At 38.9% G+C, this 23,189-nt stretch overlaps 1 protein-coding gene across 16 annotated transcripts in view; it reads right to left on the bottom strand.

Moving 5' to 3' along the window:
• The window catches only part of LOC134223481 (heterogeneous nuclear ribonucleoprotein L), an 896,804-nt gene that overhangs the window by 67,696 nt on the left and 805,919 nt on the right, over nt 1-23,189 (bottom strand). For 10 of the 16 annotated variants that reach the window (XM_062702630.1, XM_062702628.1, XM_062702627.1 and 7 more), the window contains one exon: nt 10,979-10,993. The exons of the other annotated variants lie outside the window; for them this stretch is intronic. In XM_062702630.1, the coding sequence (XP_062558614.1) occupies nt 10,979-10,993 (15 nt within the window). The remainder of the gene's footprint in view (nt 1-10,978; nt 10,994-23,189) is intronic. 16 annotated transcript variants of the gene reach the window in all.

Raw genomic sequence — 23,189 nt, 5'->3', positions numbered from 1 at the left:
GAATGTCCGGTGTACAAAAAGCGCACCCAAAAAGTTAAGCGTTCGTTGGTACAGCGCTCTAAGCAGTCGTATGCAGAAATGGTGAAGTCGCAAGACACATCCGCAACTGCCAACGCAACGGCTGCTATTTCAGCTGCCGTAAGTGATTTTTATGATGTGATTTCCATAGACGAATCGGACTCTGACGTAGCCGATATGGATGATACTGCGGAGGTACACGAAAGACGAAGAAACTGTCTTCCCCGGGATTGCGCCGTAAGAAAACAAAAATCATCCCTAGAAGCTTGCCGAAATCTGATGGTAATGGGGGATTATTTAAAATTCCGAAGCAGCCTGTCTATACTGCTCCTTTTGACCCATGTTGCAGTAAGACATTCCCGCCATTGCCCAAAACTGATGTTACAAAGAAACATCAGTCAAAGAATATCTCTGAGCAGAAAACTGCTACTCGCACTTCCAAGAAAAGAATCTCGTCCAAGCGGGGATTGATATCCTTTAAGGACCTTGTGGATCGTATTTTGAACTTATTCAATATTCCGAATTCATTGAGGCCAATCATTGACCTCTTTATTCCAACAGTTGAAAGTTATCTGAAGCAATTGACTGTTTCATGGCCCCTTCTTGCAGGACTTGTATCTTTCGATGGATAATACGGACATACAAGATACAATCACTGTGCTGCAGTGGAACTGTCATAGTCTGAAACATAAATTGGACGTGTTTAAGTTTTTAATTCGCAACTCCGATTGCGATATATTTGCACTCTGTGAAACATGGCTTTCTTCTGAAGATGAAATCAACTTCCACGATTTTAACATTATTCGCCAAGATCGGAATGATCATTATGGTGGCGTTCTTTTGGGAATCAAAAATGTCACACTTTCTACAGAATTCCATTCCGACTGTTAATGGTTTAGAAATCGTCGCTTGCCAAGTAAATGTAAAGAATAAAGACCTTTGCATAGCTTCAGTGTATATTCCCCAAATGCCTCACTTAATCGTCGGCATCTTTGGAGCGCAGTCTCTCTTTATCATCCCCAGTTTTAATACTGGGTGATATGAATGCACATGGTATTGCATGGGGAGAAACTAGAGACGATAACAGAGCGCCTATTTTCTATGACTTGTGCGACGATTTCAACTTGAATATTTTGAACACAGGCAGAAGTAACTCGAATAGGACCTCAAGGTCAGGAAAGTCGAATAGATCTGTCTTTATGCTCTAATTCACTATCATTAGATTGCACGTGGAAGGTAATCCAAGATCCCCATGGTAGTGACCACATGCCGATAGTCACCACAATCAAAAGCGGCTATCAACGATCAGTGCCAGTTAATGTTCCTTTCGACCTCACGAAAAACATTGACTGGCAAAAATTTGCATCGGCGGTAAAAATTGGTATTGAAGCAACTGATATTCTTCCTCCACTGGATGAGTATCGATTCCTTACCGAATTGATTCATAAAAGCGCACTAGAAGCTCAGGAGCGACGCGTTCCAAGTACATCTGTCATAAGAAGACCAGCCACTCCTGGATGGGATGATGAATGTACTAAGTTGTATTCTGAGAAATCTAATGCCTTTAAGGCTTTTCGTAAACACGGAAGGTCTGAGCTTTTCGAAGAGTATTTGAGGCTTGAAAGAAAGCTTAAAAATCTTCTTAAAGCTAAAAAACGTAGCTACTGGCGACGTTTTGTCGAGGGACTATCGCGAGAAACCTCAATGACAACACTTTGGAAAACGGCCCGCAACATGCGGAACCGCATTTACACTAACGAGAGTGAAGAATACTCCAATCGATGGATATTCAACTTCGCAAAAAAGGTCTGTCCAGATTCCGTACCAGCAGAACCGCTATTTCGAGAATCAATCACTGATCCCGGTTCTTTGGGTGGACCATTCTCAATGCTGGAACTTTCTATGTCTCTTCTTTCATCGAATAACTCTGCTCCGGGATGCGATAACATCAAATTCAATCTTCTTAAAAATCTTCCAGATATCGCAAAAAGACGATTACTTGACCTGTACAACTGCTTCATGGAGTACAACATCGTACCTCCAGAATGGCGACAGGTCAAAGTAATAGCTATTCAAAAGCCTGAAACCAGCGTCTAATCACAATTCATACCGACCGATTGCCATGCTATCGTGCATGAGAAATTATTGGAGAAAATGATCCTTTCAAGAGTCGACCATTGGGTCGAGCAAAATGCATTACTATCAAATACTCAATTCGGTTTTCGAAAAGGTAAAGGAACAAATGACTGTCTAGCGTTGCTCTCTTCAGATATACAGCTGGCCTATGCGCACAAGGAGCAACTGGCTTCAGTTTTCTTGGATATTAATGGCGCTTTTGATTCTGTTTCCATAGAAGTACTGTCGGAAAATCTGCACAGTAGTGGATTACCCGTTATTTTGAATAATTTCTTGTATAATTTGTTGTCAGTAAAACACATGAACTTTACTCTCGGCACTCTGACAACTTCCAGAAATAGCTACATGGGCCTTCCCCAAGGTTCATGTTTAAGCCCCTTGCTTTACAATTTCTATGTTAAAGATATTGACAATTGTTTGGAAGGACAATGCACGCTTAGACAACTTGCAGATGATGCCGTGATCTCCCTAAGAGGTTCATGTGCAAATGTCCTGCAAAGACCATTGCAAAATTCCCTAAATAATCTGACTGTTTGGGCCAGACATTTAGGGATCGAGTTCTCCGCAAAAACTCAATTGGTAGTGTTTACTAAGAAGCGGTACCCAGCTCAACTGAAACTAAAGCTGTTGAAAGATGACATAAACCAATCTTTATCTTCTAAATACCTTGGGGTCTGGTTTGATTCCAAATGTACCTGGAAAACCCATATTGATTACTTGTTAGAGAAATGCCGAAAAAGGATCCATTTTCTCAGTTCTATCTCCGGAACTTGGTGGGGCGCTCACCCGGAAGACCTCATCAAACTATACAAAACGACTATTCTCTCTGTTTTAGAGTATGGCTCTTTCTGCTTCCTCTCAGCAGCTAAGTGCCACCTGATCAAATTGGAACGAATTCAGTATCGTTGTTTGCGTATTGCTCTTGGCTGTATGCATTCAACGCATAACATGAGCCTGGAGGTGCTTGCTGGAGTCACTCCTTTAAAGCACCGTTACTGGGAGCTCTCACTTAGAATACTGATCAAATGTGGAACAAGTAACACACTTGTATTAGAAAACTTCGATAATATGCTTGAACTGGCTCATCGTTCAAGATACCTGCGAGTCTATCTCAACTATATATCGACAGATCTCTGTCTTCCATGTTATAATCCACCTCGAGTTCACTTCGTCAACGACAGTTCCTCAATTGAATACGATCTGTCCATGAAACACGCTATTCAAGGAATACCAGATCATCTTCGACAAATATTTTTTCTGAAAAATATGAACATGTCAATTGCAATAACAGATATTTCACTGATGGTTCTCGCATTAACGGATCCACTGGCTTCGGTGTTTTCAACGTAAATTCAACCACCTTCCGAAAACTTCAAGAACCGTGTTCGGTTTATGTTGCTGAGCTGGCAGCAATTAATTTCGCTTTGGGGATAATTTCCGATCAGCCCGTAGACCATTATTTCATCTTCTCGGATAGTCTTAGTTCTATCGAGGCACTCCGGTCGATGAAACCTGTTAAGCACGCATCTTACTTTCTTACAACTGTAAGAGAGCAGATGCGTGATTTGGTCGAAAGATCATTCAAGATTACCTTTGTATGGGTCCCATCCCATTGCCTAATCTATGGCAATGAGAAGGCGGACTCGCTAGCAAAGGTGGGCGCACAGGAAGGTGAAGTTTATGATAGACAATTCCCGAACAACGAGTTTTCTCCATTAGTCCGCCAGAGTACTGTTCAAAATTGGCAAATGAATTAGTCACACAATGAACTTTGACGGTGGCTATTTTCCATAGTTCCTAAAGTTTCTGCGCGAGCGTAGTTCAGAGGTGAGGACTTAAGCCGAGGCTTCATTCGCACGATGTCGAGGCTTATGTCCAATCACTATTCACTAAACGCACATCTCTATAGAATTAACCTGGTAGATAGCAATCTATGTAGGTGTGGAGCCGGTTACGATGACATCGATCACGTAGTTTGGTATTGCACGGAAAATGGCGCCTCAAGAGAGCAATTATTGGATACCCTTGTGGCCCGAGGTAAACAACCCTTCAGGGAAGTTCGAGGTGTTTTGGGAGATCGCGATGTGGTTTATTTGCAGGCCATCTATGCCTTTCTTTGTTCGTCTGACATCAAAGTCTAATACTTCATTATTTTTTTTCTCAGTTTTTTTCTTGTCTCTGTCTTATTGTTCCGTGTACCATGAAGCTCTGGCCATCCGGAAGATGCTCCCTGAAGAACCAAAACCCGAGCACGACGCTACGCCAAACCAGACATGACGTCAAATACCCGGATGAGCAGCTGAAATACCTCAAACCTAAATCCCAACCCCGTCCATCACCAAATTACGCAATCTAACCTTGAGTCGCCACGAGTATCTTGGTCTTTGTCCCTTTCCCTTACTAACTGTTGATAATAAGATGATATCGATTGTAAATATCATTAATAGTCTCGGCTCCGTTAAGTGTTATACACGCCTGAGCCTGTCAAATAAATACAATAGATCAATCAAGCTAGATGTTTGTTCCTCATGATCTTCATTTGATGTTTTTTTATATGGGATTTATATGCGACCATAGGCACTACAGACGATTAAATAAACCAACAAAAATACAAATATGCGAATCATGGGCAGTGCAGTCCACGTCTCTTTTCTAGAAAAAAAAAACTTAATCTAATTGGTGGTCTTGAAGGCCTTTTTTACCAGGTACCTCTGGTCATGGTCCTGATACTATTCATAATTTTGGTTCCTATTATGGCAAATCCCATTGTTTTCTTATGGGATTGGCCATGCTGGGACTACTAGTGCGATAACTGGTGCAAAGGACGACAAAAATTAAGCAAAATCATTTTTTACAATTATGGTTTGTTTGATTTGGAGGAGATTAAAGGTGTTATCGTGTCATATGAATATGGTTCAATGATCAGAAAACGTTTTGTGGTGATGTGATGTGCCACTTGGTGTATAATCCACTAGTGCGACAACTGGTGATATAGCCACGACTGGTACATCTGATCTAGCATATAGAGATTGAGAAGAATTTTCGTAAAAATTGAGGCATTTTCACTGGAAATCTAGTATAATTTCCTATGTATATTCTGAGGATGTTTGATGTTAAATAGCACATGTTGTCAATTAAAATGTTGTCTCAAAGAACAACACGGAACTGTCGTGTCTGACTAGAAGATTTGCATAGCTGCTGCTGATAGCTGCCACGCATTCAAACATGTGTTTATAAAAGTTGTTTGATGGAACTTCATATGTCACACATCTCCTTCTTGTAACTGTCCGACTCAAGTGCAATTACCTTCGTCCGAGTGCCACCACATCAAGTAGTTTTCTTCCTTAAACAGAACAATTCAAATTAATTGACCACAAAACGAATGTTGTCCAGTAAGCAGTTGGTCAAATAAACAAATTATCCCCAGCATAAATGGAAACACGCTCAAAATATAGGAAGTATGTATACCACTAGCCTCAATCAGTGGGGGGGAGGGAGCTCCCGGTCGATAGATGGTATCTTATGACCTGATTCCCGATGAGGTTTCCAGTAATGGAACATTTGCCAAACCACCGATTTATTCCCGGGTAAGATAGTGAATAACGTCGCAACGGGAGAAAGCACAGAACACTAAACAATAATGGCAGTTGTCGGTCGATTGCCCGCTGGCTCGTTGCTTGCACTGGGAAGGCCGCCACCGGCAGGACAATGTTCGCCGGGATACATGCCGTGTTTTTTTCTTTCTCTACTTTGTATTCATATTCCAACTATAGTCCAAAGTGGGGGGCGGCGTTGCCCTGCTAAGAGGAAAAAATAATTTTTAACGTTCCATTTTCGACCCATCTGCCGTTTCTATTGCCGGTGCTGGTCACTCCTACCACGTCCTTGGGACGGTCTGGGACTGCAACAATAGCAGCAGGCAGATACGGCGCGGCAGTACAGAGCACATAGTAATAAAGTGGAATTTATTTGCATCATTTGTCCCCCCAGCGATGCTTTCACTGATGCGCGACACATTGAATGCCGGTCCCAGCTGGGATACATTCATATAAAGATCCACCCACACTGCGGTGAAAGCTTGTGAGAAAACCACAGGCGGTCAACTGTGCTGTGTGCACCAGAAGCCGACGACGACGTACAAGTAGCTACCGAACACAAAGGATAACGATTTGTAAATCTTTGCTCCTGCTGTACAAGTGTATAGGGCTACCGACTGGTGGGCGGTTTTGGTACTTGGATATCCACTTACCACCCCCTGCGATAGGATATTACACGGACGGCGGATACAAATGCATGCACTACTTGTGAAAGTGCAAACAGATTTTCCGGTTAGTTTAGCTAATGACGACATTTTCTAAACTAAACTATTTCATCAAGTACAGGGAGATGGCTGTGTGTGTGTATGTACTCCATGTCCAAAGCGATGATAAATGCCACTCACCCACCATGGCACGAGCTTCTTGTGTCCCACCGGAGAAACGAGATTGTTCAAGGATCTCCTTTTATCGCGACACACCTGTGCGCGCCCGTTTGATAAAAAATATTCCATCATCTTCTCGAGCGCCTTCAAGAGTACATCCACGCTGCACCAGAAAGCCAACCCAGAAACACATCCAACCCGACCCGTTTCAAGCAGCAGTTGAACTTCATCATAAGCGCATTATGCAGCGGAGCGTTTCCGCTTTTACGCTCGTTTATGGCTGAGGAATGACGGGTTTGTTGTTTGGAGTGTGTGTGTGTGTATGTGTCTGTGTGTGAGCGGGTGGAAGCCAACTGGAGTCCGGGACCTAAAGGATAGACCCTCTTATTCTCCAGTTGTAGTTAAATGGCGAAAAACGGTCGAGCTGGAATATTGTTCGTAAAGCGATGTCCCGTCTGTTGCTGGTGCTTCTGTTGATTTGATTCGGGTGGGGTGTGTACATACATATTTTTGGATGTTTTCGACTATTGTTATCAATTGTCCGTGTCAATGTTGCTTTGCAGAGAAAATCTCATTGAATTGAATCTTAAAGGAATGGTCACCAGGAGGTTAACAAGTAGATATATAAGCTTCACACGTGGGAGAGTAACTATTTCAAATGGTGGGTATGACTACTGCACGACATTAAGAAATTTAGAACTCAAAGGTTGGTCATGAGGTATGAGGCCCGCCTTTTATTTCAATATTATCGCAAACTTCCGATAATTCAAATTGTTGCGATGATATCCCACAGGCTCGAATGGAACCTCATTGACAGTAGACCTGTGAGCCGATTGAAAATTTATCGGCGGCTGCGTGAAAAATCATTTTCAGCTAGCGGCGGCGACGTGGCGGCGTGGGCTTCTTTCATCCGTTAGAAATTCTCCGAACTTTTTTCACAAATTCCTACGTACATTTCATAGATCCTTCAGGAATTTCTTCGAAAGATGCTCGAGGAATTCCTCCGAAATTCCTCCAGGAATTCCTCGGGAAGTTCCTCCAGGAATTCCTCCGGAATCTCCAGGAATTCCTCATGAAATTCCTCCAGGAATTCTTCCGGAAGCTCCTCCAGAAATTCCTCCTGAAGTTCCTCCAGGAATTCTTCAGAAGGTTCGTCCGGAAGTTCCTCCAGGAATAACTCCAGAAGTGCTTCCAGGAATTCCTCAGGAAGTTCCTCCAGGAGTTCGTCCGAAAAATCCTTCAGGAATTCCTCCAGAAGTTCCTCCAGGAATTCCTCCGGAAGCTCCTACAGGAATTCTTTGGAAGATCCTCCAGAAATTCCTTCGGAAGTTCCTCCGGAAGTTCCTCCAGGAGTTCCTCCGGAAGTTCCTCCATGATTTCCTCCAGAAGTTCCTTCAGATATTCCTCCGGAAGTTCCTCCACGAATTCTTCCGGAAGCTCCTCCAGGAATTCCTCCGGAAGTTCTTCCAGGAATTCTTCCGGAAGTTCCTCCAGCAATTCCTCCAGCAGTTCCTCCGGAAGTTCCTCCAGGAAGTTCCTCCGGAAGTTCCTCCAGGAATTCCTCCGGAAGTTCCTCCAGGAATTCCTCCGAAAGACCCTCCAGGAAATCCACCTGAAGTTCCTCCAGGAATTCCACCTGAAGTACCTCCAGGAATTCTTCCGGAAGTTCCTCCAGGAATTCCCCCGGAAGTTCCTCCAGGAAATCCTCCGGAAGTTCCTCCAGGAATTCCTCCGGAAGTTCCTCCAAGAATTCCTCCGGAAGTTCCTCCAGGAATTCCTTTGGAAGTTCCTCCATGAATTCCTTCGGAAGTTCCTCCATGAATTCCTTCGGAAGTTCCTCCAGGAATTCCTCCGGAAGTTCCTCCAGGAATTCCTCCGGAAGTTCCTCCAGGAATTCCTCCGGAAGTTCCCCCAGGAATTCCTCCGGAAGATCCTCCAGGAATTCCTCCGAAAGTTCCTCCAGGAATTCCTCCGGAAGTTCCTCCAGGAATTCCTCCGGAAGTTCCTCCAGGAATTCCTCCGGAAGTTCCTCCAGGAATTCCTCCGGAAGTTCCTCCAGGAATTCCTCCGGAAGTTCCTCCAGGAATTCCTCCGGAAGTTCCTCCAGGAATTCCTCCGAAGTTCCTCCAGGAATTCCTCCGGAAGTTCCTCCAGGAATTCCTCCGGAAGTTCCTCCAGGAATTCCTCCGGAAGTTCCTTCAGGAATTCCTCCGGAAGTTCCTCCAGGAATTCCTCCGGAAGTTCCTCCAGGAATCCCTCCGGAAGTTCCTCCAGGAATTCCTCCGGAAGTTCCTCCAGGAATTCCTCCGGAAGTTCCTCCAGGAATTCCTCCGGAAGTTCCTCCAGGAATTCCTCCGGAAGTTCCTCCAGGAATTCCTCCGGAAGTTCCTCCAGGAATTCCTCTGATAGTTCCTCCAGAAATTCCTCCGGAAGATCCTCCAGGAATTCCTCCGAAAGTTTCTCCAGGAATTCCTCCGAAAGTTCCTCCAGGAATTCCTCCGGAAGTTCCTCCAGGAATTCCACCGAAAGTTCCTCCAGGAATTCCACCGAAAGTTCCTCTAGAAATTCCACCGGAAGCTCCTCTAGGAATTCCACCGGAAGTTCCTCCAGGAATTCCACCGGAAGTACCTCCAGGAATTCATCCGGAAGTTCCTCTAGGAGTTTCGCCAGGAATTCCTCCTGAAGTTCCTCCAGGAATTCCTTCAGAAGGTTCGTCCGGAAGTTCCTCCAGGAATAACTCCAGAAGTGCTTCCAGGAATTCCTCAGGAAGTTCCTCCAGGAGTTCGTCCGAAAAATCCTCAAGGAGTTCGTCCGAAAAATCCTCCAGGAATTCCTCGAGAAGTTCCTCCAGGAATTCCTCCGGAAGCTCCTCTAGGAATTCCTCAGAAAGTTCCTACAGGAATTCTTCGGAAGATCCTTCAGGAGTTCTTCCGGAAGTTCCTCCATGAATTCCTCCAGAAGTTCCTCCAGGAATTCTTCCGGAAGCTCTTCCACGAATCCCTCCGGAAGTTCCTCCAGCAATTTTTCCGGAAGTTCCTCCAGGAATTCCTTCGGAAGTTCCTCCAGCAATTCCACCGGAAGTTCCTCCAGGAATTCCTCCGAAAGCTCCTCTAGAAATTTCACCGGAAGTTCCTCCAGAACTCCTCCGGAAGTTCCTCCAGGAATTCCTCCGGAAGTTCCTCCGGAAGTTCCTCCAGGAACTCCTCCGGAAGTTTCTCCAGGAATTCCTTCGGGAGTTCCTCCAGAAATTCCTCCGGAAGTTCCTCCAGGAATTCCTCCGGAAGTTGCTCCAGGAATTCCTCCGGAAGGTACTCCAGGAGTTCCTCGTAGGTGATCATGGATCATATGGCCGGAATGCTGCTAATATCGCACCAAGCGCCAATGCTAACGCGTCTAATGTAGTAATATGTGTCAAATGCTAGGTGTTCAGTATTCAGTCTATATTGATTAAATGTATCTGAGAGACCTCTTAAGACGATTTTCGAATGCTTCCTTCAGATTGTCTATAGAATTGTGTTAATTTTTCGTTATTTCGCATTATCCCGTTAGTCAACTTTGGTTTCGGTTCATCACTAATATCAGATAGCCATCCGAATGCACGGTTATCAAAAAATCGATAAGTGCATTTAAACCAAAAATTTGTAAATCATAAAAAAAGGTTTTAGAACTTGACTTCGGCGCAATTGTGTGATACTGAATTGACCTTTCCCCTCAGCAAATTAAAATATAATATATATTATTTACATATTTTTTTTTAAAGCAAATAATTCGTTTCAAGATAGGGGAACTGTTCCGGTCTCACTGAACATATATTCATCTCATCGCGAAACAAAGAAATACGGCACTAATTGTGTCGCTTCTTTTTGTCAACATGCGTGCTTACTGCTGAAAAAATCACAAAAGTAAGAAATAAATCAAATACTTTTCCATTGCTTTGTTTTTGATGGAATCGAATATCGGAAACATGAGATGAAATCAGTTTCCCTACTTTCGTAATTAAGTCTATTCGTCGAACTATCATGATCCAAAATGTTGTACAATTTGAATTTGTCGTCAAAAAGTAGTTAGTCTCGTTCCATAATTTATTTGTTTTATTCCGGGCTACGGAGTAGTGTTGTTCAAATTCATCAATGTTAGACTTGTCATTAAGGAGCAAGCAGTGTTTTTTGTTGAAAGATTCTACTAGCTAAATATTCATCTACAATATATAAATACATGATCGTAAATTTAATTTTCACAGAACAATAGGATAATGTTCCATTTTTGGCAAATAATTTGATACTTCATTCGGATTCTCGGTCATCCGGTGAACTTTGATTAAAATAAATTATTCATTGTTCTAGTATTCTAAATTTTGTCTAAATTTGTCTAATAACTAAATAAATTGAATGCACTAGTACTTACTAGGACCATGGTTGACTGAAAAATACAAAAAGAAAAGAAACATGTCAATTGATTCAAATAAATTCCGAGTTTTCTAACAGTTATTTTATTGTTGTCAATGATCAAGCTTCGGAGATCATGCACCGAAGCCATCAAATGTTGTTGAAAATAGTCATAGAACTTACGACTACAGAGCCCTTTTATAAAAAGAAAGACGTCTTCGTCTAATTGTATCCTCTCCGCGGTACCATTAAAATCAATTTACTTCATAACGGCCATTACGCTCGCAAACCCTGCGATGCCCTCTCCCATCAATTGTGATTAAAATTTCATCATTCGCAAAACTGTAGGAGCGAGACGAGTTGGTCTACGTTGGACAACAACGGTGACAGCAAGACCGCACGGATGAAGGACCGTCATTTAGCAAATAATGAACCTTTTGATAATTTTACGACTTCTACCCCTGCGTTCCGGTGCTGACTACACCCAGAAGTAGAAAAAGAAACGCCATTAGATTTCTTTCAATGACCCGACAGGCGGACACGCCATTAAAACATTGTCGATTGCTGCCTACTGCTGCCGTTGTTACTCGTAGAGCGGAAAACGGCGAACGCGTTAATGTTTTCCTTTCGGTTTGCAAATAGATCACTTCCCCGATTGCCAAAGCCAAGTGCGGCCCACGGCTATCAACCGAAACCGATAAAGCGCAGAGCTTTGTGTCATTGGTTTCGCCATAGATACCATCGTGATGAGTCCTACACATCATGGCCAATGATGCCCCATTTTCGTCGATTGGAAAATGGACATTTTCAACATCACTAACGCCAGCAGCAAAGATCAATGCAAATTGAGCTCGACGTTCGCAATTCGCCCCACAGTTTCAGCCAATTTCGGTGCAATGCAATTCCTGTGACTATTGGGTGATGGTCAAGTTTGGCACCATTGAACTGACACCGAAGACTTATTCCCATATTTGGGATTGATTGAACAAAAATGCGATAACCCTATCTAAGAGTTTCATATTTTGAACTATCCTCAAACCCAACCAGACCAGTGCTGATTCCAGATGCATAAACTCATGCATCCATTAGGGTACCGGTTCTTGTCAAAAGAAAAATAAATAAAACTGTATTTGCGATCAGTTTTGCAACTCTTGCTTTCCCAATTCCCCAGCAGTCACATAGTGCAGCGTAGAGTTCTTCTAGTTGGCGAGGAATCGAATTTACTGATTCTTGCGGGTTTACCGGATGCTGTTGGAGTCACTGGGCCGAGACACTGGGAGTATTTACAAACGGAAAAGTTGTATTCAATTGTTGAATTAGGAGTAAAGTTTTTCTGAATAAGTGCACTTGTTAGTGAAGTTGTTGATTGTCAATAAAGAGAAAAGTTTTGCTTAACAGTTGTCTTAATAGTTTTTTTTTCCTTCTTCTTTCATGAAGTGAGAACTACTATACTGACGCCAACAAGATAACTCACACCCAACGCATGGATTGGGAGAATTTTCTTCATATTCGTAAGAAGAGATAGTCGAACACGTGTATTTTAAAAAGGGATTTCCTGGCATTAGAGAGAAAAGCTAACAAACAATCGTACTAGTGTTCTTTAATATTTATTTTTTACCATTCGGTCAGGGTTCTGCAAAACTACACCAAGCGCCTTTTTGAATAACTTGTGACATTTTGTTTGGAAAAGAAAACGGAAATTGAGATAGTTCGGGTTTCAAACCGCGGAGCATCATTCAAAAATGAAACGTACCAAGAAGCAGTGCAATGATCAGACAATAAATGTCGGTAAAGCCCTTCACCGTCCAGAAAATAACTCTCTAAGATAATGGCAGATATCTCCAGTAAATATTTCCTAATGATATCAATACTGTTGCTTCCAAAAAGTATGCTTCATGCAAAAATATTTTAGACAAATTTTCATAAATCAGGATGTAGGGTATACAGTTGAAAAGTATGGATTTTGAATACGATGACCATCGCATAAAAGGTTACTATATTTATTACTATGCCTGAAACTCGATTTATGCGATTTATGTGATATCGATGTGACAGATTTATTAACAAAATTATTTTGAGCTTTTTAGTTCGAAAAATTTATTGGAGGGTAAGCACTTCCTTCGGTGGGGTTTGATCCCCCGAAACCAGTACGCTGGACAGGTTGCTTATTTTTACAAATTTTTAATGTTAAAATTTTAAAATGTTATGGCTTTCAATTTTTTAATCTTTTCATTTTAATCATTCCTCCAACGTACCCGGATAAATGGCAATCGAACAAAGGATTCACGATGTGGATGGATGGACACAATGGACACACGATGAGATTGACAACGGCAATGATAACAATAACGAATGTCTAAAAATAGATTCTGTATGGGTTCTGTTAGCATTAGCATTGAGCAATTCGCACAAATTCGTAGGTGGTACTAGCCAAGACTATTGTATGATAGTAGCATTACTTTCATCCGTTACCACAGATAATAATATGGGACTAATCATTATCTCTTAGATGGAAGCAATGCACTCTCCAATAGTCGAGATCTATCCTGGCCACGTCTTTGCGAATGCTGAGGAAGGGGAAGGATGGTTAGTTGGGCACCTACTTAAGAAAGATGCCGAGAACTCTGCGACATCTCATAGGTGCCACGGGAGGTATGGGATTGTGTGGAAGGTTATAACAGTAGGAATCGTTTTGGTAGTACGTGAAACACGGAAAGAACTAAGATAGAAATACAAAGTAGGAAAGGGACGAGCCTGGAATTGAACCCACGACCTCCAGCTTATAAGGCAGACGCGGTTGCCACTAGACCACCGAGCTCGTCTTAGATTCTGTATGGGTTTTGTTCAGCAGAATGTCCGAGTGCTTACCAAATAAAGTAAGGTACAAAAAAAATTAAAAATAAGAAATTTATGAATTTTTAAATTTAAAAATTATTTTTTTCTCGAAATTTAATAATCAAAAAATTTGAGTTAAAATTAAAAAAAAAATTATAAATGTTTTATTTAAATCATATTTTTATTTTCCAATTTTAATTTGTTTAAATTTTTTAGTTTCCAGCATTTTAAATTTTTATTGTTGAATATGAACACTTTAAACAGTCCAGTGGCTACCTTTTTGCCTTATAAGCAGGAGATCATAGGTTCAATCCCATGCTTGTCCCTTTTGTTTGTCCTTTTGAATCGCAATCTTAGTCTTTTCTGTATTTCACTTTCTACCAAAACGATTCCAAATGTTAAATGTTAATAAAATTAAAATAAAAGGTCATGAAGTCATGAAGCAAACACGTGAAAATGATGCTACTCCCGTACAATAGCCTAGGCTTGTACCACATACGAATTTGTGCGAATTGCTCAATGTTAATGACAAACTAATTTGAAATTTTTTAAGTTCTCTACAAATCTACTTATCTTATCTCAAAAAGTTTTCTACATTGAAATATTAAAAAAAAACTGTTAAATATCTTGGCTGTGCTTATGCACAGCACATGTTTCGAAATGGACAAATTGATATGAAATTTGCGAAACGAATCCACGTGTCTTGGAGAGATCATATACAGTAATATCCCGATTTTATCACTCCCTTGGTCAATTTTGGGGTGAAAAAAAAAGAAAAATGTGACAAAATTGGAAAAAAATATTAAAAAATAAATAAATTCATTTCACAAGTATTTCCATCCCATCAAAAACGAAGCAATGGAAAGGAATTTGGTTTGTTTATTATTTTTGTGATTTTTTTCAGCAGTTAGTACGCATGCTAACAAAAAGAAGCGACGAATTTGGTGCCGTATTTCTTTGTTTAGCGATGAGATGGATATATGTACAGTGAGATGGAGATCGGAACAGTTCCCCTATGAATCAGTTTATGCCTTGGAAAGGTAAAATGCGTGAACGGTACCAGTTATTGCTTGTCGAAAAGGCTTAAAAAGTCCTTGACAGCTACTCAGATATGATTTATTATAAACCAGCGGCGGTGAAAGTTATTTTATGAAAATCATTGCTGTTGGCGGTATTATTTACAAAAATAAAAAGAACGACCAAAATTTTCGAAATTTCTTGGGGTGACAAAATCGGGTCAAAGACGTGACAAAATCGGGTCGATCGACACTGTAATTCAATTTTCAAAGGAAATTTTGAAATTTGTTTTAAAATTTTTAACTTTGATATTTTAAGAGGCCTAGATATTTTTTTTTATTTTTATAATTAAAATTTCTTTAATTTTAAATTTAAAAAAATTAAACTTGAAAATTTTAAAATTTTGTTTTATCGTACTAAAATATTTTTTAAATATTTTATTTCTTAAAATTTTATATTTTTGAAATTTAGAATTCGCCATTTTTTAGATTTTTAGTTAGGCCGATACAAATATTAAATTTATTTTATGTCACATATTCCAAAAATATTAAGGGGGCGAAAAAAATTTTTTTTTGAGGGATTTTCAAATTTTGAACATTTTGCATCACTGTTTTTATCATGGCACGAGATATATCATTTACAGACCAGACATTTGTCTCCAAGAGTATTCGAAGTGAAAATTCGAGCATATATCTCTATTAACATAAATATTCTATATCCTATCAGGTCACGAATATAAAGGGGACTCTTGCTTACAGATTTCTTCTAAGCTCCATTGCAATATGTGGCCGACCCATTTCCATCCACGATTTCGAACATCTATTGTTATCGATATTTGGTATTTATTGGTTATTCGGCACACGATATCCAACTGCTATCATCCGATAAATAAATTTAAGACATCATTTGCTTTATTACCTTTACACAACACGTTTCACGACAGAGTAGAACATTCAAAGTTTGTTGCGTGGATCAATCTAATCCGGTTGGGTCTTCAAAAATATATATAATTTTTATTTCGGAAACTCGCGATGGTAGCCACAGCCTTTCTGACTAGTGCTTCCACTGACATCCCAATTTGCAATCTGATGATATCAGACTGTCAAGATATTGAAATCCTTCGATTGTCCGGCTACTGCAAAGTTTGAGGGGTTGTCCTAACTCATGCTTACGTTGATAGTGAGACGTTACGGTTAGCTCGTTGAACCTACTCCGCGTAAGAGAGCGTCGCAGTACTGATACAGCCTTTCGTCATCATTAGCCAAATTAGAGTCGTCTAGGTATTTCAAAGCAATAAACTGTCAAAACAGCTCAAGGTATCGCACATGGTCAATCGCACCCACCAAGATCTTATCGATTACGTTGAGAAGTAACAGTGAAGATAAAATGCATCCTTGCATCACTTCAGCGACTATCTGAATGGAGTCAGTTAAAGCTACGACCCTATTGGAAAATTACTTGCATCAATGGGCGCTACACAGATGTTCGTGATTCAGACAATATAAATTCCTTCCGTGGGGTCTCCAATAGTCTTGCGTTGCCAATCCGTAGATAGCGAGTTCGATTCTCGGTCCGGTCTAGGAAGTTTTCGAGTTGGAAACTTTCTCGACACCCTGGGCATAGTGTATCCATTGTATTTGCCACACAAGATACAATGGCGGACACAAGGATGTAAACGATCATTCAGTAATTTGCGTTCGATCATTTAGTAGTTTGTCAATAACACATTCCAGAAGCTGAATTTCAAAATATGTTGTATGGTGGACTTCTAGTGCGAAGGTTTTCCTACAACTTTGCCTAATGGTTCGTTATTAGAATTCAACCAATAACGGAGTTAGAGCGCTAGTTGCAGTAACTTAAACTAAATGATTGGAATTTTGTTATCATTTAGTCTAAGTTACTGAAACTATAGCTATAACTCCGTTACTAGTGGAATTCAAACATCGAGCCATTGGGCAGAGTTGTTGAAAAACCTTCGCACTAGAAGTCCACCATATAACATAATTTGAAATTCAGCTTCTAGAATGTGTTCTTGACAAACTACTAAATGATCGAACGCAAATTACTGAATGATCGTTAACATCCTTGGGCGGACATAGAAAAGCTTTTAATTAATATGCTATAAGAATACTAAACTGAAAACCAGGCCAAGTTCAAAATTCCAGTTGAAATGTAGAAATTTTGAAGAAGCAGAAGAAGAAGAAACATCACACGACCTTCCTTCTGTGCCATCACAAATATTGCCCTCCGCTCGCTTTCAAATCGACTTCTATAAAAACATTCTTCATGCCTGCCGTATCCTAACGGAACTATCAATTCTATACTTTCGCCTCTAATGCTATCATGAACATGTACGTCCAAGTTTGGAAGATGATATTAGCATCATATCATTGTAAATCGTTTAACTTCACGTAGAAGTAACACACACGAAATCATTAATTTATTGCATAATAGTTGCTTCAACATTCGCACAGACAACATAGCGTCAGCCGTGAACACTTCCACCGGAAGCCGATCGTCCTTGGGTGCCTCTTTAGATTTTATGCGTCGGATGGCTGCTTTTTGAAAAACACTGGCTGAGACTTGAAGAAGCTGTTAAAAGTGCTCGAACCAACATTCCAGCTGTATGGTTCTTCCCGTTTCTCTGCCCTACTGCTATACGCTCCTAAATCTTCCGTCGGGTAACATCTGTAATCCATTCTCTAGTGCGCAGCTCACCTAAAAGTTGTTCTCGCCGGTTTCGATAGCAGCATTCTTCACTGCACACTTCTCTTCTACGCTGCTACATTCCAGCACATGCACTACCCGAGTTCCAAGTTCTTCAACGAACGATCTCTTCAGTATTCACAGCTGGATCTTCTAGTCGGCCTATGTTAATTCATTGCCAGATCCTCACCTCCTGCCTCTGAATCATAGCAATGCGTTGTCGGATCTCGTCAGTTAGAAGATGATAGTCCAATGCGATGTTAGCGCTCACGGACTCAAGAAACCACCGTCTCCGTTTTCAGTTGATCCTTTTCTAGAGAAGCCAAATACTAGTTCTGCCCAAGATGAATACACTACTAGGTATTCCAAACTGTCAATTTCACGATGCAGCCATCTTGGTTTTTAGTATTGACTCTTCCGAGTTTGTTTGCACTGAAAATGATTTCACCCCTGCCATCTTCTCTTTCATGAATTTGACAGATTGGAACACCTATAGGAACTATAGAACACTATAATAGTTTTGTATTCATCTTAACCCTGCCAACTAAAAAAAAGGTCTGAGAAGTAAGTCAAACGCTACTGGCTGCTACTGGCTACTGGCCGGGAGAAGGGGGTGCGGGTGGACTCCCCAGCCGACAATGCAATGGGAAAAAACTGCAACAACCGGCGATGATAGCCTCCTCTACGATATTTCACGACATCTGATTGGAGCAAGGACAAAATGGTGGATGCTAGAGAAAGACGCGACATGTCAGTCACTCACCGATCAAACTGATCAGCTTAAACGTTGCCTCGACCACTTAGAACAACTTCTTCAAGTTTTGATGACTTATCCTAATTCGTATATAGGGACGATAGCCGGCAGGATTCCGCCCGGATGATCATGTGAGAACTATACTATCATTGCATCATCCTGGAGCAGGTCAATGAATTTCAAGAGTCCCTCCATTTGGTACTGATTGACCTCGGATCGCCTGAATCACAAGAAAACTGTGGGCGTCCCTTAAAGCAAGGAAGGTCTAGACAAAATCCAGAGTCCTGTACAATGGAGTCGCCAGAGTGAGACAAGGATAGGTGTATTTTATTTTTGTTGTTGTTGCTCATCGTAATCGACGAAATCGAGGGCCGCTCTAGCAGCCCACCACCATAGAGCAACCTAAAGACCTCGACTCAGATTATGATACTGCTCTACCAACGCAACAACGCTCTACCATGAACAGAAAATTGAATAACCTGGTCGAACGCTCCTACTCATCAACGTTAGCAAGACCAAATCGTTGGATATGAACAACTCCAATTCTACGGTAGCCGGGCAAACAGTGGAGAAGGTCGAAAACCAAAGCCAACCAACGTCGGGCGGCGGACCAAGATCAACATAGAACATGGAGATCCAATCGGTCCATGCAATGCACCAAACCTCGAATACTCAACTCTAACGTGAAACCTGTGATGTTATACGCCAGTGAGACTTGGTGCGTATTAGCAGAGATAACATAGATTTGCAAGTATTCATCACGTTTTACAGCTCGAGCCTGGAAGCCTCACAACTGGATCCCAAATGCTGAGCCCCATCGACAATGCCATCAAAAACCAATATAAACAGCAGCTCCACAGTGCGTATGGCATAGCCCGGGCACACGCCACGAAATCTACAAGAGACGAAATCTACAAGCAAGTGCTGGACAGGAATCCGGCAGGACATCGCAGAAGAGGCAAACCTGAGATATCCTGGCGACGAAAGTCTAACAGAGAAATAAACGAAGTCGAAAGAAATCAGACTTGGGCCCTAAATTCTTTATATCTTCAGATAGGGAAAATGACGATTTTAACAGGTTTTGTTCTATTATTGTCAGGGAGGTTTCTATAACTAATTATGGTCAAATTTGGCCTAAACATTCTTTGCATATCAAAGAATATTTTGCCCAAATTTCATAAAATTTGGTCAACAAAAACCCTCCTGACAATAATAGAACAAAACCTGCCAAAGCCGTCATTCCCCTATTTTAATTTTTAGAGGTTTAGCTTCTATGATTTTTCAAATTAGTAAATTGTTAGATTTTTAAATTTTTTCAGATATTTTAAATTTGAAGATTTTTTGATATTAAAATTTTTAGATCTTTTCATTTAGATTTTTGAGTTTGAGATTTTTACATATTTCGATGTTTAGATTTATAAATCAAGAATTTTCGGATTCATATTTTTCTCATTTTTTTTTCATTCTTCCAGCCTTCTAGATTTTTAGATTTACAATTTTTGAGATTTTTAAATTTATCGAACATTACGAAAAGAACATTACATTAGATTTTTAGATTTACAGATTTTTATATCTTAAGATTTCTAGACATTATTTTTTTTAATTTTTGGATTTCTTATTTTAAGTTTTAAGATCTTCAAATTTTAAATTTTTAAATGATAGATTTTTGTTTAAACTTATGAATTAAAGATAAATGAAACATGAAAATTTTATTAATAAATGAAACTTTTTAAAAATAAATAAAATTAAAAATAAATGAAACTTTTTAAATTTTTATTTTTTGGTGTGGAAAGGTTAATACTATCTTCCAAACATAGACGTACATGTTCATGATAGAATTAGAGGCGAAAGTAAAGATTTGATAGTTCCGGCAGGATACGGCAGGCATGAATAATGTTATATATAAGTCGATTTGAAAGCGAGCGGAGGACAATATTTATGATGGTATAAATCGCACGATCTTCCTTTTGCCCAACGTTTTTTTATTAGGAAGTTATGAAACTAGATATTCAATCAAAAATTAAATATAAAATTTGCTAAATATTTATATTTTTGAATTTTGCAATTTGCATTTTTTTAAATTTTTAGTTTAACATCTTAATTATTTCTTCAGATCCTCAAATGTTTCAAATTAGTAAATTGTTAAATTGTTTAATTTTTTAGATTTTCAAATTTTTGAATTTTCAGATTTTTAGAATTGAAGATTTTTGAATAGGGGAAAAGACGGCTTTGGCAGGTTTTGTTCTATTATTGGCAGGGGTTTTTTTTTGTAGACCGAATTTTATGAAATTTGGCCACAATATTCTTTGATATGCAAAGAATTTTTATGCCAAATTTGAGCATAACCAGTCATAAAAAACCCCCCTGACAATAATAGAACAAAACCTGCCAAAGCCGTTTTTCCCCCTATTTAAAATTTTAGATTTTCAGATATTCATTTTGAATTTGAATTTGCAGGTATTTGCATTGTTTATGTAAAATTCTTTAACTTTTCAGCCATTTCCGTATTTATATTTTTCTCCATTCTTCTTTTTTTTTTCTTCTAGCCTTTTATATTTTTAGATTTCTAAATTTTGAGATTTAAAGATTTTTAGAACATTAGATTTTCAGAAATCCTAAGATAGTATTTAGATATTTAGATCTTTGTGTTTTAACACTTCGATTTTTCTATGACAAATTATAAAATTTGTTATTTAATTAAATTTTAAATTTCTTAATTTTTTATTTTTCTTGATTGATGACTTGTGAGGGAAGTCAGATTTTTTCTTTTTTCGGAAAAGATGTTTAATTTTGATACACATAGTTAAGTTTGCCATCTTAGGGTGTTTTTAAGAGATATTGCGAAAAAAGATTCGGCTGCCGGTGGGACTTGAACCCACACTATTCCATTTAGTACACGGACGTATTACCAATTATACAACAGCTGCCCTTGCGAGAAGTTGTTCCATAACCAGCTAATAACGATGGGATATCAGTCAATTCCCGTATCTATCGAATCTGCTTTGGCAACATTTCACACCCTGTTCTCTCTACCCAACTATGTGTATCAGAATTGAACAACAGTCGGTTGCGTTTGAATCACAAACATGTGCTTCTATTTGTCGTATTGAGGCGGGTTTGCTTCTGCAACGACAATAGAGGCTCGCTTGCCACCGAGCGTCCGACCAGCAGCGGTGTGTGATACTGCAGGGTATCATCGTTTCTCTTTTTCTTGATTGATGACTTGTGAAAGAAGTCAGATTTTTTCAAATTTTTATATTTTTGAGTTTTGCAATTTGCATTTTTTTTTATTTTGAGTTATTTAGTTGTTAATTTTGTTTAATTCTCACATCTTTGAATTTCTAAAGTTTTAGATTTTATGATTTAAAAATAAGTAGGGGGAATGACGGCTTTGGCAGGTTTTGTTCTATTATTGTCAGGAGGGTTCTTTATGACTGATTATGCTCAAATTTGGCCTAAATATTCTTTGCATATCAAAGAATATTGTGGGCAAATTTCATAAAATTTGGTCGACAAAAACCCCTCTGCCAATAATAGAACAAAACCTGCCAAAGCCGTCTTTTCCCCTAAATTGTTTAATTGTTTGATTTTTCAGATTTATTGAATTTTTGAATTGAATAGAAATTTAGATTTTTGAAATTTTCAGATTTTTAGATTTGAGGATTTTTAGATCTTTGGAATTCATTTAGATTTTTGAGGGTTTTACATTTTTTGATGTTCAGATTTGAAAATCTTTGATTCTTATTTTTCTCTATTCTTTTATTTTTTATTTTTTCAACCTTGTAGATTTTTAAAACATTAGATTTGTAGATTTTCAGATTTATATATCTCACGATTTTTTAATATTTAGATCTCCGGATTTTTTAATTTTAAGATTTTTTTATTTAAGGTTTTTGGATTTTCTAATTTTTAGATGCTAGATTTCTTAATTTCAAAAAATTTAAATTAAACAATTTTGAATGAAAAACAGTGCGGGCGTTAATATCATTTTCAGGGGTGTATGATGCGTAAAGTAACGACAGACCTCATATCATCCCCCTAAGTTCCCTCATTCCGTCACGACCCCCATCATGAAAATAATTGTGACACCAGGACAATTTACGAAAATGTTAGTATCAAATAATTTGAAAGTGTTGACATCGGAAATAATTTAGATAAAATGATATATTGAATTTGAATTGGGTTTAAAATTAAACAAATTTTAACTTTGAAATAAATCTTAACTTAAACATTTTCTAATTTTAACTTTTTTAAATTTTAATACACATATTTAAAAACAATTATATCTCCCTCCCCTCGTTGTTTTTTGCCCAAAATTAATAAAATTTTCCGAAATTTTTGAAGATTTTCAAAACGTTCTTCAACAAATCCGAGGAGGTTTTGATTTTTTTTTATTTCAATTTTTATTTTTTATTAGACCCCCCCCCCCCTTGACCTTTGGAAGGCCAATAATTCTTATTAAATATTTGTAATGGCATAATTAAAAATAAAAAATAAAATGCTTCAATTTTTAAATATAAAATATTTTAAATTTTTATATTTTTGAATTTTGCAATTTGCAATTTTCAGATTTTTAGTTATTAGGGTGTTTAATTGTTTCAATTTTTAAAAGTTTTGATTTTTAAAATTAGTAAAATTGAATTGAAATATGAAAAACATTTAATTTTCAAGATTTTGGAATTTTCAGATTTTTAGACAGATTTTAGACTTAGACATTTTTAGACTTAGGATTTTTAAATATTTTAATTTTCTGATCTTCGGATATTCATTTAGATTTTTGAATCTCCAGGTTTTTACATTTTTTGATGTTTAGATTTTTAGATTTTCAGATTTCCAGATTTCTAGATCTGAAATTTTTGTATTCATATTTTTTTCTATTCTCTATTCTCCCGGCCTTCTAGATTTTTAGATTATGAGA

Source organism: Armigeres subalbatus, chromosome 3 (genome assembly GCF_024139115.2).
Source record: "Armigeres subalbatus isolate Guangzhou_Male chromosome 3, GZ_Asu_2, whole genome shotgun sequence".
Classification (NCBI taxonomy): Eukaryota; Metazoa; Arthropoda; class Insecta; order Diptera; family Culicidae; genus Armigeres; species Armigeres subalbatus.
Note: the sequence above shows the minus strand (reverse complement) of the source record. Positions and strands in the feature narration are given on the sequence as shown.